General features: G+C 60.0%; 3 protein-coding genes across 3 annotated transcripts; all 3 read right to left on the bottom strand.

The window, feature by feature from the left end:
- Positions 1-431: 431 nt before the first annotated feature.
- LSCM1_06464 (uncharacterized protein) lies at positions 432-8,723 on the bottom strand (the record flags this gene model as incomplete). The annotated part of the gene is made up of 1 exon (XM_067323891.1): positions 432-8,723. The coding sequence occupies one exon, from the start codon at positions 8,721-8,723 to the stop codon at positions 432-434; it is 8,292 nt and encodes a 2,763-aa protein (XP_067179205.1).
- A 3,186-nt stretch (positions 8,724-11,909) lies between these two features.
- Positions 11,910-12,311, bottom strand: LSCM1_06463 (uncharacterized protein; the record flags this gene model as incomplete). The annotated part of the gene is made up of 1 exon (XM_067323890.1): positions 11,910-12,311. One exon carries the CDS (start codon positions 12,309-12,311, stop codon positions 11,910-11,912), a length of 402 nt encoding a protein of 133 aa, XP_067179204.1.
- A 2,671-nt stretch (positions 12,312-14,982) lies between these two features.
- LSCM1_06462 (uncharacterized protein) lies at positions 14,983-15,423 on the bottom strand (the record flags this gene model as incomplete). The annotated part of the gene is made up of 1 exon (XM_067323889.1): positions 14,983-15,423. One exon carries the CDS (start codon positions 15,421-15,423, stop codon positions 14,983-14,985), a length of 441 nt encoding a protein of 146 aa, XP_067179203.1.
- Positions 15,424-19,461: the final 4,038 nt, after the last annotated feature.

Below are 19,461 nucleotides of genomic sequence, written 5' to 3'. Positions count from 1 at the left end.
ACCAAACGAGAGAAAAAAGAAAACGCGAAAAGAAAAAAACGAGGCGGTAAGCAGAGGCAAAATCTTCCGTCTGCGCCCTTTGGTCCCCCCCACTCCTCCTCCTCCCCCCATCCCTTCTCTGCCCTTCGCTTTGGTCACCTCCATTCGCGTCTTCGCTCGTTCGTGCGGCAATCTCATTGGGGTGTGTGCACGTACGAGAGCGGAAGATGCACAGCGGGTGGGACGGCGCAAAACGCTGCGCATGAAACCAACAGAGTCACAGCGAAAAAGGGAAAAAAAACAGGCCGACATAGCAGCCAACCCGCCTGGCTGCCCATCACAAAAAGCGGCATTGTACGAGCGTGGTCTTGGCACAACCCTCCTCTCCTGCCTCACCCTCGTCCTCAGCAGTCGTCGTACACGCGTACACACACTCCTGTGTGCCCTCCTCCTCAGCTCCGGTCGTTTTCCAGATACGCTGTCGCTGAGGTGAGATGCGGCGTACCGTACAGCCGCACCGTGCTACCGACACCGACGCCGAGGACTGGGCTGAAGTCGTGAAAGCAAGCAGCGCCAGGGCCGCTGCTACCACTGTCACTGCTACCGTTGGCGTCCACGCTGCAATCGCTGTCCAGAGAGAAGCGATGCAGAAGAAAAGGTGTCGATCGCGCTTGGGGTCCCTCATGAGGCGAGTGGCTGCTGCCAGCACCGTCCACTCCAGCCAGACTCGCCTGCCCGTCGCCTCTGCACGGCTGCACGATCTGCAGCGATGACGGAGTTGTCATGAGCGTTAGGAACCGCTTGCTACTCGGATGCGTGTCGAGCTGGAGAATCATGCGAGAGGCTACGGCGGAGGCGGCGCGGGCCTTGTTGGAGGCGGGGTCTGTGACAGACAGGCTATCGAGCTCTGCGCCGAACAGAGTGCACGGCTGCTTCGTATAGCGCCGGTCCCAGACGGCCACAGTGCCGCCAGCGTACCCGGCTACCACCGCATTCGGGTAGCGTCGCGAGTAGCTCACCCGCAGACAGAAGGGCGAGACAAGGCCGCTCCTAATGTGACAACGGAGAGACGGCAGAGATACGCCGCGTCGAGCCGCGCCGGTGGTGCCGTCCCGCAGATCGAAGATGCATACAGGCATGCCGTAACCCCCCACAGCGTACTCGTACAGCGTGCATGGGTGAGCCATGAGGGCCAGCACAGCTGCGGTCTCCTCTACTGTGGAGTTTAATTGGCCAGACACAGCAAGCCGCTGCTCACTTCCCAAGTCCCAGGCGCTGACACCACCGTCCTGAGTGCTCACGTACAGCAGGCCGGTGGGAGCCTGGTAGCTTGACACGCAGTGGTGCTGCTCCTCTCTCTGGCCCAGCTGCATCGTTTCGAAGGTGGTCACGCGGCGCACCTGTCGGTGGTCCGCGAAGTCAGAGAACATCTCCACGGCACCGGTGCGCCGCACCGCGCAAAGCAGTGGGCGGTAGGCCGCGTCGACGAGGTGCAGGTCGCCCACCCCATGGTAGTGGTGCAGGTGGCCGTACCGGTACGAAGACGGAAGCGCGGCAGCGGCATTAGCGGCCTCGGCGCGCTCCATCCACACACCAGGCCGACTTCCACCACCACCAAGGCCACTAGCCTCATCAGGGCGGTACGCCGCCGCGCTGACGCCCTTGCCCGCGCCGTAGACGGTGCGCGGGAGCCGGTAAGTCTCAAGCCCCACCTTCGAAGCGGTGATAGCGCCACCGGCGCGCCGTGCCGTGGCCTGCCCATGGGGGTTGTATCGATCGTACATGTATCGATGCTGTGCGACGCGCGCCATGGCGGAGTTGGCGCGACCGACAACGTCACGCAGAAAGTACTGCGCGCGTGCCTCCAATGCCCGAAGGGACGAGATAGGGCCCCTACGTGCGCCTTGAGCGGTCGCAGAGCGCTTAACACCGTCCTCGCCGCCGTTGTTGTTACTGGCTGCGGCTTGCCCCGCCTCCACCTCGTCCGCCGTTGCCTTGTCGACAGAATCGTATGACCACACGCTCAGCAATCCGCCCGTTGTCGATGTCACCACCACCGGCTCCGAGGGGTGAAAGAGAATGGCATCAACGCTGCCAGCCGCACGCCAGAGGGACGAGGCAGCTGCGCCGACGCCACCCCCAAGCCGTGTAGCACTCAAGTGTGGAGAGGAGCTAGGAGACGCTGACGGGCCACGGTGTCCGTATCCGGGGACACCGGCCCGGCCAATGTTGCCCACACCTATGCACTGGAATGGGGCATACGCACGTGTGGCTATCGGCAAAGGTACGGCGCTACCGGCCGTCCTGCAAAGCTGCTCCCCATCACGCGACGCTGGCAACCGTGCTTCAGCGCCATCGCCTCCATTTACCACTCTTGCTGCGGCATCATGCGCATGCGCGCGAATGTTGCGCTCCACGTGTTGGCTATACTCGTACAAGGCATTCTCTTTTTCGACGTTCATGGGGTGGCGCGGGTCGCTATCGTCCATCTCCTCCAGCATAAAGCGCTCTAGGAAGCTGAGGGCGCCGTACGCGAAAGTAGTCATGGCGGTACTGTCCAGAGTCCCCAGAGGGTGCAGTGCGAAGGACTCGGCGTCGAGGAGCATGCTCGCCATTCCGCCGCCACCGACACCGTTATCGGCATCTGCGTGCAGCGCAGACGCAAAGTAGCCATCCTCATGCCGCGGGTCGGCGGCAGCTTCGTCGCCGGCGCCACGACACCGAGTAGTAGCGGCGGATGACGTGCCCGCACGCGCCGCGAAGCCAGTCTCATTCACTTTGGTGTCACTGTTGCAACCAAGTCGGTGGGCGTGGCCCCCTCCGCGCTCCAGTGTGTCGTCGCCGCCGCCGCCACCGCCGTCACTGCTGTCCTCTCCGCCGGCCTCGTCCACAACATCAGTACAGTAGTGCGAGTGCAGACGCAGCGGCGACGTCGGGGACGCAGCCACCGCCTCTGCACCCTTGGACGACGCAATGCGCAGCAGTCTCACAATGAAGCGCCGAAGCACAGCAGGGTGTGGATCAGCAACATCCTCCACATCCCCGGCGGAGGCCGTGGCAGCAGCGTCGCTCCAATGGCCTGCCTCGCACTCGCTCGGCATCGGCGTGAGAGTGCCTCCCACCGTGCGCTGTTCCAAGAGCGCCGTTGCGGCAGCGCCGCCACGATGCGCATCCATCTCCTCCCTCACGTGGAGCAGCTGCTTGAGCGGCAAGTACGTCGGGAGCCCTCCCCCGACTACCACAGGCGACGCGTCTAGAGCTTCCCCGCCACATCCCGTTCCGCCTTCTCCACTGAAAGGATGGTGACGGCCGCCGTGGCGATAGCTGTGGCGGGAGCCAGGCGCCTGGCGCTGCTGACGTTGGTGGCTGGGGTAGTGGCGACGACCTGCCCAGCTGTAGTCGCCCTCTTCAGCAATGGGTGACGGCGAGGCGCGGCGCTGGTGATCCATTACAGTGTAGTCATCGTACCATGACTGACGAAGAAAACTGAACTCCTCCAGCACCACACGCCGCACAAACGTGCGCACGTAAGGGCAGGTGTCTTGGGTGTGCTCGAAGAAGAGGCGCACAAGATTGCTAAGCGGGGGCAGGTAGGCCTGCAGCCGGCGATAATCCTGTAGCATCGTATGATGTCGAAGACTACCACCCAGCACCACAGAGCCTGCACCGCCCCCTGTGACGGAGTCGCTCACCATGGCGGCGCGGGCAGATCGGGCAGCGGAAACCAGCACATTGCCGCGGCGATGAAATAAGACGGACCTCGGCGTCACAATGTTCAGTCCTCGGTACGTCCCCGAGACGGTCGGCAGTGTCCATACGCTATGGGTGGACTGCTGCGGCACTGATTGGGCGCTGCTGCCGTGCGCGCGGATGGGCATCTGCTGTGCGCCGCCCCTGCAAAGGCCTTTATCGCCGAAAATGAACGGCGCGGGCGGGGGCTTGCCCTTGGCGGCCCGCTTAAACCATCGATACATCCACTGCGCCACGTACTGCCCTATCTCCTCCACCGACGTCTCCTCACGCAACTGCGCAAACAACCAGCGAAACGCGGTGTAGGCCATACGTGTCGCCTCCAGCCTCAGGTCGGTGTTCATCTCGGCCATGTGCACAGGCAGCCCGTACAGGCGATGCAGCTGCAACTCGGCGTAGCGGGCCCGCGAGGCCTCGCTCGGCGCTGGCGAGATGAGCACCATCATTAAGCACCGCTGCGCCGCCCCTCGCAGGATGGACGTATCCGAGTACATGAAGTGGAGTAATGCCGGCGCTGCAGCGTGCAAGCCCGCCTCGAGCACCTCAGCAGACGTTCGCGGCACCTCCTGCACAGTGCCATCCAGCGGGGGGCTCAGGGAAGGCGGGTCAGGCGGCGCTGCTCCATAGAAAGGGCCGCTCGTGGCTGCGGCTGAGATGGCAGGCAGCATCCCCTCCTCCTTCTCCATGGCGAGGTCTTCTGTTTCCTCCGTAGCAGGGGCAGCGGTCGTGGGAAGCTTCCAGCTGCACAAGAGAGACACGAAAAGCGTCAGCAATGTCAAGTGATACGTGGTGGCGATGAACACCGGCGGTGGTGCGATGTGCGGCGGCTCATCGCCTGCCGCGTCGCGCGGCGCTGTGGGTGGCTGAAGCCACGGCAGTGACCATGAAGCCTGTGGCTTCTGGGAAAAAGATTGTACACAAGTGATGGGCGGCGCCGCCATCGCCGTTGTACAGCCCGCCCTTGTAGAAGAAACGATTGACGCCCCTATCGCCTCTTGCCATAGTGGCGCCTCCTCCCGGGCCTGCTGTAGCAGCTGGCAGCAGAGCTGAAACACGCCGCGCTGATGGCAAGTCTCGCGGCCGTCGTCGCTGTGCAAGGCAATGAGTGTCAGCAGCGACGTGGCCATCATGCGCTGCCCGTACGGGGTGGCGTAAGGGCCCAGCACGCGGCTCTGCCATGCGCCTGGTGACTCATCACCGCCAGCTGACAACGTGAGCGGCGGTACCACCACCGGGCACTGGAGTATATCCGCGCACGCTTTCACCGCCACGTCCCGCTGCTTTTCAGACCCGATCAGCTCAGGGTCAGCGTAGCAGCTCTTGCAGTAGATAAACAGTGTCGCCGGCATCAAGAATCGCAGATCAGGTCGGCTCCAGTAACGATCCAGCACCAAGCGGTAGATGTTTGCCTCGGCACACTGTAGCACCGCTGCCGGGCCGCAGTCTACGAGTCGGCAGATCAGCTCCGTCGCCCTCTCACGGTGGGCGGCGACCAGCAATGCGTGCAACAGCGACGGCATCTGCTCCATGAAAGGAAAGGTGTGCTGCGGCGGAGGTGCCCCCGACGCTGCTGCTGTCCCCGCAGTGGAGGAAGAGCCGTACAGGATGCCCAAAGATGCGGTGCCATCTATCGCGTCTGCGGGGCGGTAGAGATCTGATGTGTAGTGGAAAGAGGCAGCCTGGCCCGAGGTGGTAGCACTGGTGAAGAGGTTTGTCATGTACTCGGTCTTGCGTGCCGCAAGTTGGCTCGTGGAGGGCTGCGTGATCGCCCTTGAGAGGACAGCGGGGGCCGGTGGTGCCGCTCCACCGCTCACAGCAAGCGCTGCTGGTACCGCTGTGACGGTGGTGTTGGTGACATTCGAAAGTCCGCTGAGTTCGGCCCGCGACGCTCGCTGGTACCGCCCGGAGGCGACAACGGCGCGCGAGTCCACCCGCTTCGAAACGTTGCGAGTCGCAGCAGCGGCAGTAGCCTCCGGTGCCACGGAGCCCTTTTTTCGAGAGTCCTGACCGTGTGTCGAGACTTGAAGGGAGGAGGTAGTCGTCGAGCCCTGCATATTGCGGTTGTATGCCAGACCAGTAGCGCTGGCGGTTCCCCCAGCACTGCCAAGCAGTGCAGCGGAGGAACTGAAAGCCAATGCCGGCAGTGCGGGCCCGGCAGATGGCGATGAAATGGCCGCGGACGGTTTCGGCTGCTGAGGCGCCGGAGGATAGGACGAGCGGAGAGTGTTGGAAAACTGATCGGCGATGCCTCGCAGAGCAACTCTGGCAGCCGCACCATGGCCGCGTCTGCCCTCTACAAAACGTCCCGAAGCAAGCGATACATGCCCGCGATGCTGCTCACATCCGCTCTCCCTGGCCTCGTCCCGATAACCTGGGCCAGCGGTGGTCGAGCCAGTGTCGCTCCACGCCGCCACCGAAGCCGACGAGCGCGGCTGAAGTCCCCACACGCCAGCCAAATAGGCCCGTGGGCGCTCAAATGACTGTTGCGTAATGCCGTCCAGCATCGCCTGCAGCCCAAGTAGCTCCTCACCGAGGAACAGTGGTATCACTACCGCGGCGTCATCCGGCAGCGACGGTAGGCGACTTGCCTGCGTCTCTGTCTCTGGCGACGCCGTCGCGGTCGGCACTGCGTTGCTGGCCGCCACAGTCAGGAGATCGGGACGGCTGTACTTCCATGACGTCACCTCAACGTCTAGCCAGCTGCGGAACTCCAGCACGCTAGCGCAACGTGGCGGGGCGGGTCGAACTGCGCGGAGGAGAGAGATGCACGCGCGCTCCACGACGTTGTCCCACGTGTTCCACAGCGTGTGCGAGTGCGTCGCTGGGACAGGCGGGTAGACACTAAGGCTTCCGCCCAGCCCGCCAACGATGATGCGCTCTGCCAGCAGATAGCCTCGAAAGAGCGGCGCAACGTACACGTCCTCGCGAAAAAGTCGGGAGTACTGTGGGAGGGACAAGGTGGACCACGCGATGCACTCCGTTATGCTCTGCAGGTACCACTGCAGCTGGCCGAGTGGCGTTTTCTTGTCCGTCAATATGCCAGGGAAGAGGTGGAGAAGGAGCGGGTGCAGTGCCTGCAGCTCAGGGCGCTCCGCAACAAACCACAAGATGGCCATGCGCAGCGGGGTGGTGAGGCAGCTCGTGAGGATGTCGGAGGGGAGGCGTGGGTGATGCCGCAGAACCCCGGCATCACCGTCGCGCACCGCACGGCCGCCGCCTGCTGCTCCACCAGCGGCAGCGCCGACACCCATCATGCCAGTGTCGCCAAGGCCACGACTCGGCCTCGGTCGCATACCGCTGCTGCCACCACCACCACCGCCAATGCCACTGTCCGTACTCCCAGTGGCGCCGATAAAGTAGAAGTCTTGCAGGATGGCACTCTGCGAGGGTGCGGCGCCGTCCATTCCGCCACCACCAAAGTGACCCCCGCGGTGGAAAGCGTCGCCAGAGCTCATGTCGAGGCTGCTGCCTACATGATCGAAGCTACTGTCGCTACGGCTCACTTGGCTGTCGGCCGGCACGTCTCGCTCTACGGCAGTGCCCTGGCGGCTCGACTTGAGCTGGTACTCGCGCGAGGAGGTGAAGTAGCGCTGCTGATGCTGCTCCTCACACATTCGAATATAGTAATTCACTATCTCGCCAGCCTCGGCGCAGTCTGCCACGAAGACGAGCGGGAACCCGACACGGCTGCGGAAGGTGTCCAGGGACAGCTTGCTAAAGGGCGGCCCTGCGTACCCCGTGACGCTTGGCCCACTGTTCGTCAGATACAAGTTACCACCTCGCGGCGGCGGCACCCCTCGAGCAACGTAGTGAAAAATGACCTTCGCATCGCCAGCATCTTTGCGGGCGTCGGTCAGAGTCTGAAGCAGATCAGAGGGGCGCGCGTTGGCACAGCACACCGTCGGCAACGGGCGCGGCGCCAGCCCTTTGTACTGTTCACTCAGGCGCTCCGACAGGTGCGCCAGGATGGCGCTGCTGTCGCCAAGAATGAAGGCGGGCGAGCGCCACATGAAGAGTGGTGCCCACGCCTCCGCCTCCGGGGAGCACATTGATGGCATCCCCCCCGCTTCAGCGCCGCCGCCGCCGTCACCGTCGCCCTTCTCGTCCTCCAGCATCCCCTCCGCGTTCTCCACGATGGAGGTATCCACGTTCAGCGCGATGCAGAGCCTCTTTGAGTGTGTCATGGAGACCGCCGTGCGCGAGGCAATAGCGCGAGGGCGATACGCAGCGCCATGCTGCAGAATCAGCTCCTCATCCCAGCGTACACCGTGGAGCTCCTGATGCAGCCAGCACTCCTGCACGAGCTGCGAGTCCCAGCGGTGGCGCTCCGCCTCCAGCACCTCAGTGTCTGAGATGGGCACCAAGCGCGGCAGCGCCGGGGACGCCGATGGCGACGGTGGGAGTGGTGATGCCCCGCTCTGGTACTCCGCAGGGTTGTCTTGTATGTTAAGTTGAGAGTCGAGCGTGGTGGGGGGTAATGGCGTGAGCGCCGGGCTTCGCGACCCTACACCCGGGTTGCTCTGCTCCGCGGGCGCACGCGACCGCCACAGCGGTACGGTTTGTGAGAGAGGTGACGCGGCAGGCGTGCCGTGTCCACTGAATGGCATGGAACTTGGAAGCCCACCTGCCATGGGAGACGGCGTCGGGTCGCGAGGAGCAAACAAGCGGCGACAGTCGCCCGCGTTGCTGGCACCGCGAGAGGAACACGATGGTGGCTGCCGCTGATGCTGCTCAGCCAGAGACCCCTCACGTGTGTGCGTTTCGGCAGCGGAGCACGATGCGACATGGTCGTCTTCCGCCGTCGCCCCCGCGCCAGCCAGCCTTGCACCACGGCCATGGCTGCCGTTCGGAGAGCTCATTGCCAGCAGAAGCTCCTGCACGTCCTCATCTGTGATCTCATTCAGCGACTCCATGTCTGGGACCGAGAGGAGCGACCTCAGCGATGCATAGGCGCAATGTCGCGCCGGCCAGGTCGGCGACGAAGCCGTCGACATCGGCGTTCCACCCAATGCGGGGAAGGCGTAGGGGGGAGGGGGGAAACTGTGATAAGGAGGGAAGAAATGAATACGGCGATGGTGAGCACAATCACAACCGCGCCAAAATACAATGAAGAGGGGGAGTCACGAAATCAATAAGAATGAAGAAAGGGGCATGCTGTAGCGGCGGAGGCAGTGGCGCTCCCCTCCTACTCTGAACTTGCCTGCTGTCGCCTTTTTCCCTTTCGCTTCTTTTTCTCGTTGCAAAGCCGGCGGGGTACTCCTCCACACCTGTCCACCGACCCGCCGGCAAAAGAGGAATGGGTGGGGAGGGGGGGGGACAGCCGTCCAAAGCACGTTCTTTGCCGTGACAGGGCCTCGGGGGTACGGAAGGGGTATGTGATGGGCAGGAAAGGAGAAGCACCGCCGCTCTCCTTTTTATGCGAGCGTCCGTTGGTGATGGGCGGAGAGGAAGAGAGAGGTCCAGCTGAGAAGTGCCGTGTGGGAGAGGAGAACGCGTGGGAAAAAGGTGTGAGGCAGGAGGGCTGGAAAGGTGGCCGGACGGGCGAGGGAAACGCATCTTCTCTGTGCGCCTCTGTGCAACCCCACGGCAATGCGGAAGTCGGTGCGTCTCCCATCCCCCATCAATGGCGCAGGAGGAGGGGGGAGACACAGAAATAGGTGTGAAGACCGAAAGCGAGGAAGAGGTGGAAGGTCAGCAGTCATCGGCGTCGCGATAACACCCTCTCACCTTCGCCACGCGGTGACCCTGGCAAGGCTGCTGGGGATGCTGTTCTTCGACCTCCAACACTCTTGGCCCCATTTAACTTTCTTGAACGTCAATGCAGCGCTCGGCGCCACCCTTTCCCACCATGAAGAGCGGCCCGTCAAAGAGTGTAGCAGAGAAGGCAACACACCTAATGGGGGAAGTCATGCGAAGAAAGGAAGCCGGAGAGGCTCACACACCATACGTGCGCCCCCACTTCTTCCAAGAGCGCCTAAGGCACAAGACAGCGTCGTGAAGGAGCAACAAGACGGAACAACGAGGGGAAAAATAGCTGCTTGCACGACACTCAGAGGGGAGGACTCACACATGCAACATCAGGGACGACAGTGGTGGTATTACATAAAAAGCGGAGACGGCAAGAGACAGCGACGAAAGAAGAGAATACACACGCATGCTAGCGCATCCGGCGCGACATTGAAGACGAAAGCAATCCAAAGAAATGGAAAGAGCCAAGCGGAGGGTGAACATTCCACGAATGCGCGCGCGCAGAGAGGAGAGGGGGGCCGGTAGGCGCATGAGTTCTCCCTCAACGGTCTGTAGCTCCGAAACGAAGGCAATAGAGAAGACAAAGCGAAAGACGCGCGCACAAACCACCACAACAACGATTCAGAGGGGAGGACAAAGAGAAAGAGAGCGTGCGAGGGAAGCAGTGCCGAAGGCGCGCCTCCGAGTCACCGTCCCCCGCTCTCCTTTTGTGTGCCGCTCTCCTCGCATGCACAGACGCATTTGGTGCCCGCTCTAACGCCCTGTCGAGTGCGTTGGTGGCGATTACTGGAGAAAACGACCAGAGAGAGGAGAGAAGCGAGACAATGATATACAGAAGCGGGGCACACACACACGCACACACAAAGAGCGAGGATACTCTCCAAATACACCGACAAGGGCGTTAACGCGTTCCGCAGATGCGCCTCATTCTTCTCTGCTGGGAAGTGCTTTCCTTTACATCTCGCAAGGGACTTTTGAGCACCTCTCACCCCTCTCACGTGCGCACGGCAGCGAATTGTCTGACCTTTGTCAGCTTTCTGCTTCGCGACACCTCACCCCCTCACTCCTCAGCCGCGTGTCTACCTCGCAGTATCGACGAGGCGGTGCGTGTGTATGCGTACATGGACGCGCGAAAAAAAAATGAGGAGGTTGAAGAAAAGCGCTTCTCACCGACAGGCAGGTGAGGCTTCCAACCACGTGCAAGCAACCTCCGCCACAGAACGATAAGAATTACCACAGCGGAGCGGAAAAGAAAGAAATGAAAGGCAGGAGCAGTTGGGAGGGGGAGTGAAATTTGGGCGGTTCAGAGTGCAGGCCTCCGCAGTCTCCTTGCGAAGGGGCGGAGAGAGTGTGAGAAAAAGGGAGGAAACAAGTGAATCACGCACGAGAAAAAAAAGAGGCCGCCCAAGACTCGAGACGAGGGAAGGGGGAGAAAGAGAGAGAGAGGTCACACATACACACACATACACCTGTACTCAAGCGCGCACTTGAGAAGCACTGAGACCTGCCAAAAGAGGAAAAGAGAGAAAAAGAGATGACTATGCGCAGGTCAAGGCGTTTGACCCGCTCACCAACGCATATGTACATGTGTTTCAGATGATCCTATTCGCTATCGTCGAGGAGAAGCGAGATGTACAATCTGAGGCGGGCGGGGTGAGCGGCTGTGATAACGGCACTGCTGAGGGGTGGCAAACAAAAAAAAGGGATGCAATATAAGCGACAATGGTGCAGAGAAAGAGTGCCTGTCAGAGTGTGCGAAAGAAAACACCAGCAAAGAGGACGCAGCAACACTGACAGCATCAACGACAGCAAAAGAGAGCGAAGGAGGGAGAGTGCACAGAGGCAAATACCAAAGGAATACGCACGGAGACACACACACACACAGGTAGCACGCCGTGCACTTATCCAGAAAGAGAGCAACGAGGAAGAAAACTATGGATCTCGATCGCACTATGCACATGCGCAAAGAGATGAAAGAAGAAAATGATGCGACGGAAGGATGGCAAGAGAGCACTGAGAGAGGGAAAGGGTAAAAGAGCCGAAAGAGGACATAGAAAGAGAGAAAGGCGTTCTGCCCGCCTACACACACGAGATTGCTACTGTGCGAAAAAATGTCCATACACTTCTTGATTCATCTGCTGGTGTTCGGCCGAGCTTCCCCCCCTCCCTCCCTCCCTCCCTACCGTCCTTCTCGTGCCCTCCAGTGTGGTGCTCTGTGGCACCCTTATGGTCGTCAGGACGTCTGTCAAAAACAGGGGCAGAGCGAAAGGGAGAGGAGAGAAGCACGCAGGAAGAAGAGTAGGAGCATGGGCACGGGAGCGCAGTGCACACTGTAAGGACAAGTTGGTAGGGGATAAGGTTGTCTCTTTGTCCATGCTCCGCCTACACTCCCCACTCCACTCCCCTTTCGGTGCTTACTGCATTGGCACGCTCTAGAGGCGGTACTCGCGCTCATCCTCAGCCGTGCGGGCTTCGAGCGTGTCGACTCGCCACCCTGTCACCGACCCCTCGACGAACATCTGGGTCTCGAGCGGGCGTACGTCCACTTCGCACAGAAACTTACCAAAGTCGTCCTCGTTGCCCTCGTCTGGGTCATCAATGCGGAAGGCTGTGGTATCGCCCAGAGGGACTATCTGCGAGTCGTAGTCAAAGAGAACGGCTACGTGAATGATGAGGTCCTTGCTATCGTTATAGAAGGCCCAACGGTTGGCGTCCGAGTCAGCAATGCGATAGAGAATGTTACTGAACATTGGGTATGTCCTCGTGCCCTTGACAGTGGGCTTGCCGTTCCTGTAGGTCGGTGGGGCGAACTCCTTGGACTTACCGGACCCCATCGCGATGCTGTGGTGCTCCTGCTTGCCGCTTTGTCGTATCGATTCCACGAGAGCGGATGAGAGAGAGATGGCAGGGAAAAAACAGCGAGAACTGCAGAGCACACAACCGCACGGATACACCGATAGTGCCTGAACGCTTCGTTTTTTCTTTGTATGATGGGGCGCTAGGGGGAGACGTGGGAACAGATGAGAAGGAGAACGGAAGGGAAGCGGGTAAGCCGGTGCGGAGAGGGAGGGCAAGAAAGAGGCTAACGTACAGCAGGCAATGCGCGTAAGGATGAGTAGACGCGGAGAGGGGGCGATGCAGTGATGAGAGGGGAGGACGGAGGAAGACGAACGGAGCGCACCTAGGATTCTTTTTCTTCGGGCTTGCATCACCTCTGAGGAGGCCAATGGGGCGGAGGCGCAAAAGATGTGAATTTCGCTCGTGTCTCCTCGAGAGGATCTCCACCGCGCAGAGAACACCCGCGTGTCGTGTGCACCTTTACTGGCCCGCCAAGGAGCAGTGTCGTACTCGGTGGCAATGCGCCGCACGCAACGCCACCACACACGTCACACGATGGTCCGCATCCGCCTTTCACGCGCGTGCGCGCTGCATCTTGCGAAAGGGGGAGCAAATCCTCCTCATGCAGCCCGTAATGGTTGCTCGTCTTTCTTTTTCTTCACCTCTAGCCGGCGTCAAAGGCCTCGCGGCAGTCTCTCCAGTGCGCACACGAGCGACACTGTGGGGTGTTGGGAAACAGACAGAAGAACGGGCGGGGGGAGGGAGGGAGGGAGAGGGGCGCAAGAGAAAACAAAAGAGATAAAGCCGGGCAAACGAAATAACAGGAGAAACAGAAATCACTGCACGCATCTGAACATCAGCCGACGCGCCGGCATACTCAAAAAAAATACAAAGCTAGGCTGAGTAGCGACACCAAACGAGCCCCCCACCAAAAAAGGGGGAAAAAGAATAGAGGTGACCGCGAGAGGGAGGGAGAGGGGGGTGATTGGCTACGGCACCGTACACCACTGACCAGACATGCACGAAATCAGGGGGCGAGTCACCTACTGCATGCATATATCAATAAATCCAGAAGCGGAACGTCAAGAGCGAAGCAAGACATGCACACATAGGCAGAGAGATACAGGCGGCAGCGCCACTCTGAGAAGGAGAAACAAAGAAATATGGAATCGAAATCACAGCAACAAAAAAGAAAAAAACTAAGTATCTGCCGCGATCATCGCTCGCAGCACGCCCTCCACCACAGACTTCTAACAGAGAGCAGGAGGAGGAGGGGAGGCAGCCTTAGCGCGTGAGCGAACAGCAACAGTAACAGCTCCTGCAGAAACAAAGCGCATAGAAATCTCTCCCTCGAAGTGCCCATTCGGCGATAGAATAGGAGTGCAACACCCACGGCCTCATCCCCCCTCTCCCTCGCCTGTCCCGAGGCCCACTCACGGTCGCGCGAGGCAGTCGTAGGCGGGCGCTGCAGCAATGCCGGCCCAGTCATTCGAGTTCAGCCCCCGCCTCAAGCTTGAGCTCTCACCCGCACCGCAGGTCGCCTCACGGCCTCTCACATCACGCCGGCAGCTAAGTGGCGTGGCCTCTGGGGCGGATCAGGCTCCCCACACGTATGCAGTCAGGGCCGCGTGGTACGCGCTTCAGTCACATCGACACCCTCTCCACCATATGAACCGTGCAGGCGTGTGCACCGTCGCGGGTCGCTCCGACGCAGCGCCACTCAGGCCCTGGCCACCGATGCCAGCAGCAATGCATCGCCCTGGCGTCGTTACGTCGCTGGTACGTGTCCCCTCACACCGTCAGAAAGTCGTTCGGGACTCCGCAGGGATAGAGGGGGGCTTGGCCGCCACGCACAGAGTGGCCACGGGCGCCTGGTACCACGCACGGAGGCGCTCCTCCCCCCGTCGTCCGGGAGACGCATAACAATGACGAAAAGAATGGCAGCAACGTACGAAGAATGGCTGTAGGAGATAAAGAAGAGGCTGTGCACGTCGATGTGAGGCGATTGGGAGGAGGTCGAACAAATCATTCAGACGTGAAGGCTCCGTAATGACCGGCAGAAGCCAAAACGTCGAAAAAGCAGTCAAAAAAAGGGAATGCATTGCGCAGTATTCGTTGAGTGCCGCTGTCTTACGGGCCCTCCTTTCCAGTCCGGCTCGCCCTTTTTTTTTCGCCAAGAGGCGAAGCGAATGTGACGGAAATTGTCTTCCACCTTCGAACGGTGGAATGGTGTCACAGAAAGACTGTGGGGGGAAGAAGGGAGGGTCACGTAAGAAACAACACATGCAACACAGAGAGCGCAACACATTAGTCAGCAGAGGACATCGAGCAAGAAAACAACGAAAAAAATGCTGCAGTCCCTAACCACCACCCAGACCCCTTTCACGTCTCTCGAACCCGCGCATATGTACACAGGCAGCCCGCACAGAAGAACAGAGACGTGCGATTGTACACAAATGCGTACAGAACGGGAGAGGCGTACCCTCTACGCCGTACACACACAGGTGTAGAATGAGGTAGTGGCACACGCGAGAGACCAAGGGTGGCCAGGAAAAACTAACATACGGACCGGCGCAGACGCCAAAAGCTCCGCATCCGCTACGCAGAGAGACGTAATGAGCCCATGGGGAGGGAGTCGGCGTCACGAGGTTTTCTTTGTAAGAACCCTCAAAATTGGCTACTCTTAGGTGCCTCAAGGCGGCGGTAGTAGGCCGCCTCATCTAGCTCCGGGTGCTGCGCAAAGTACTCCTCCGACAGTGGCAGTGCCTCGAGCTTGCTCTCGTAACCGTCGATCGTGCCCTGCACGAAGTCCTTCGTTTCCAACGGGTATAAGACCATCTGAACGAGAATACCGTCATCCTGCACCTCCAACGTGGTATTGCCCAGTGCTTCTAGGCGGCTATCAGAGCCAAACAGGTACTTGATGTGGAACTCATAATCCTTCGAGTTGTTGTAGAAGGCCCAGCGGCCCTTTTCCTCGTCGGTGATGCGGTAGAGGAGTCCACCAAAAAGCGCCACCCTCGTCCCCTTCGCCGGGGGCTTCGTGTACATGAACCCATTCGTGGGGTCCTGATGGGCCACCTGGCTTGTGGAGTGGAAGCAGCCCATACTGGCGAATGAAAAACAATGCAAAAAAAAGGGATGGCAAAGAGAGATCGGCAGACAACTGCGGGAAAGCGAGGAATCAAGCGCAGAAGCGATAAAAAGGGATGCGCTAGAGGAATCAGCAGCACACACGCTCCCGCACGTTCGTTCGACTCAGATGTCAGTCCAACAATGATAGCGCCTTTACTGAGGCAAGGTCTGAGGATGGGTGCTCACGTGATTGGTCAGTTGGGAGGGAGGGAGTAGAGGAAGATCGGCAGAAGGCGCAAAACGCCGCGGTCAATGAACACGGCTTCACTGAGAAGAGAGCGAGTTCGATGGTGTGGGTGTTGGCGTTAGCGTGCGTGATGTGTGCAGGTGTGCATGGCTTTGAACGCGGGGAAAGGCGGCTAGCATACCCCACAGGGCATGCACAGTGAGGGAGACAGAGATCAAGCGAGTTGCGTTCGAAGACGACTGGAATGCGTATTAAAGAGAGTGAAAGTCTCCGGTAGGCGCAGTGATAGCGGAGAAAAAGGCGCCCGATTGCCGAACAATTGGTGTCCAGCGAAGCTACTTCGCGCGCACCACGTCAGAGCGCATGTGCACATCTGTTTCTTGCCCGCTACACCTCATCCCTCTGTAAACTTCCGCGTGAGCTTACCCGCTCACTGTTAGGCCGCTGCGCACTGCCAGCCCCGACGACACTTTCTCGTGTTATTTCCAACGCGTTCTCCAAGAGGCGAGAGTCAAGTCTCGCCTTCGCCTCTCCGCTCTGGCCAGCAGTCCCCTCTTGCACAAACGCAAGTACAGAGGCCAAAAGGCACACGAAAAGAGCACACACTCAATTGCCTTCTCACTTCTTTCTCCTTTCCCATCGACACACACGCACCAACACAGTCACCGCCATTCCCTCTTCTCTGTTTTCCTCGCTTCCCCTGGGACCCTCCCGTCACGCCACATCCGCTGTCGGCGCCCTCGACGAGCCCCGCCAACCCACAACAGACAAAAAAAAGAAAAAGGAAGAGCGGTTTGCTACGTGGCCGTGAGAGGTTGAGGCGAGTGCGCGTGCGCTCACACCACCAAATGATGAAATATCCGCGCGTCAAAGAGCGACGAGGGAAGGCGGGACGAGAGAACGACAGCGGACGAGCCCGCAAGTGGCGAAGGAGTCGGAAGAAACAGCAAGAAAAAAGGGCCCGCACATGACGAGGAAAAAAGGGAGCGTAGAGCACATGTAAGGGAGACAGTGGGCGGCACCGCAGCTCGCGGGTCTGCTCCTTTTCTTTCCCTCGAAGTGCCCATTCGGCGATAGAATAGGAGTGCAACACCCACGGCCTCATCCCCCCTCTCCCTCGCCTGTCCCGAGGCCCACTCACGGTCGCGCGAGGCAGTCGTAGGCGGGCGCTGCAGCAATGCCGGCCCAGTCATTCGAGTTCAGCCCCCGCCTCAAGCTTGAGCTCTCACCCGCACCGCAGGTCGCCTCACGGCCTCTCACATCACGCCGGCAGCTAAGTGGCGTGGCCTCTGGGGCGGATCAGGCTCCCCACACGTATGCAGTCAGGGCCGCGTGGTACGCGCTTCAGTCACATCGACACCCTCTCCACCATATGAACCGTGCAGGCGTGTGCACCGTCGCGGGTCGCTCCGACGCAGCGCCACTCAGGCCCTGGCCACCGATGCCAGCAGCAATGCATCGCCCTGGCGTCGTTACGTCGCTGGTACGTGTCCCCTCACACCGTCAGAAAGTCGTTCGGGACTCCGCAGGGATAGAGGGGGGCTTGGCCGCCACGCACAGAGTGGCCACGGGCGCCTGGTACCACGCACGGAGGCGCTCCTCCCCCCGTCGTCCGGGAGACGCATGTGGGATGTGGAAAAAAAAGGAGCAGAGAAAAGGTACAAGGAGGGGACCACCGTCCATGAGAGATGCACGAACAGAAGCACGGCCATGCCGAACCGCACGGAAAGAGGGAGGGAGGACACCATCACACACTCCCAGACGGAGTCGGTGAAAATCAAACCCATTGAGCAGAGCCATGTGAGCTTGCAGTGCGAGAGAGACACGCGAGCACACATGCAGAGTGAGGAAGGGGGGAAAGGAGGAGCGCGTTCCACATCGAAAATAAAAAGATATGCATAGGGAGAGGAAAGGGGGGCAGGATAATAGTGGTTTGATGAAAGAGAGAGGGAGAGGAGGCACGAGGAGAGGAGCCCAGAGAACGGAGATCCTCCAGGCAAACACGCACACGCACACTTACAGAACGAAAAAAAAAGTTGAAGGAAACGCTCCAGGGGGAGCCCTCTCTGTTCGCGGCAACTGCTGCCTCTGTGCTCTTGCTCCTCCTTCTCTGCTTCTTCTGCGGTCGTCTGCAACGAGCGCGAGAAAGAACAAAAAAGGGGGGCAGAGAGAGAGAAAGTGAAAGGCGAAACGACCCAACGCTCATACGCAGGGAACCTACGACAGACGATGCGTGGTGGCGAGAAGAGGCAGAAATGCTTTAAAGAGAGAGACTCAACGCTCGCAATGACATGAAGACGACTACATGCGGAGAAAAAGAAGAGAGTGTGACAGGGAGACGTATAGAAGCATACGCGTCTGCCTATCGACAAGGATGCTCACACGCGTGTGCTTGCACGGTTTTCGTGGGAGGAGTATACAATGAGCACGAGAAGGTGGTAGGGCGAATGGGCCCTCTTTTTCTGCGCATACATACAAAGGCCCCCCCTGCCACCCCCTGTTGGGTTTTTTGTCGTCTACTTTTCTCTTTCCTATCGTCGATGCGTTCCTCCTCTGCCCATTGCAAACGCGAGCAAAAGAGAGAAGGAATGCGCCAGCATTTTTCTGCTGTACTTCAGCCACGTTGGTGGCGGCTGTAGCATTTCTTACCGGTGGTCTGCTCCTGCCCTCGCGCTTTTCGTTTTCCTCGCGCGCGTCTTCAAACGCAGTGCCCACTACGCACCATTTCAATCCCTGCTGCTGCATACCGCGTCACCCAGCACTGATACAGAAGCATCACTTACACGTATGGCACCGCCATCGGCATCCTCGAAGGGGAAGAAAACAACGGAGGAGGGCGGGGTTTGCATGGCACAAAGATGCCAGCCAAGAAAAGACGCGAAAGGCGGCGCAGACAAGGCATTGCACCCTCAGCGCCACCCGCTTGGTCGGCCAAGTGGCGAGCACCCCCCTTCTTCGCCCCCATCCTATAATTACCGAACGCGCTTTTACCAACGAGTGAGTGAGCTTTTGCAAGGACGCCCGACTCCCTGATCATGCAGAGCACCGCAACGCAACGCTTCGCATACGCCTTCTCGAGATACGACTCGCACATCTCGCACGGCCCGATGGCGCTGCGTGCGTAGCGCTGCTGCTTCCCCACCACAGGGAGCTCGCTGTCGACGAGCTCCGACTGCCAGAGGCCGTCTTTGCTCATCCAAACCCGCTAAAGCTCCAACGGCCTCGTCTCGCTGAGTCTCTTCGGGGCTGACGGAGTGTCGAAGTATACCCTTGATGTAGGCTGGGTGTTCTGGAAGCGCGGCTATGCAGCTCATCACCCACGAATCGCCCAACTCGCTACGCTGTGTGGCAGAGGAGGTAACACGCTGCCGAAACAGGCGAACCTGACCCTTCAAGGCGAAAGGTAGATACCCCCTTCAGACACCTCCGCCCGCTCGGCGCAATCAGGCCTCAGTCCCCGTCAAGCGAGCGTTGGCCAGGCGAGAAGGGTCGATAAATGTCAGCCGGCGTGTTTTGCACATCGTCAGCACAAGCTCAGGGTTCGTGGAGGTGCGGGTGAGCGTCGCGGGTGCTGCCTTGTTCTCTTCTGGCTCAGCATTTGCCAAGGCCGCTTCGCGTTGAAGGTACGCTTTTGAAAGCGGCATGCCGTCGAAGCGACATCTCTACCGCCATCTGTTCCCCCGAGCAAACTCGGACTGTCTCCACCGGATAGGCCAACCATGGAGATGGTCAGCTGGTGGCCCTCGACGCTGGCGACGACACGGTTTGTATCTTCCGCCTCGCCGCCGCTGGTTGACGTGGAGGATAAGGTGGCGGTGAGGGGC

The sequence above is a fragment of the Leishmania martiniquensis genome, chromosome 20 (genome assembly GCF_017916325.1).
Source record: "Leishmania martiniquensis isolate LSCM1 chromosome 20, whole genome shotgun sequence".
Classification (NCBI taxonomy): Eukaryota; Euglenozoa; class Kinetoplastea; order Trypanosomatida; family Trypanosomatidae; genus Leishmania; species Leishmania martiniquensis.
Note: the sequence above shows the minus strand (reverse complement) of the source record. Positions and strands in the feature narration are given on the sequence as shown.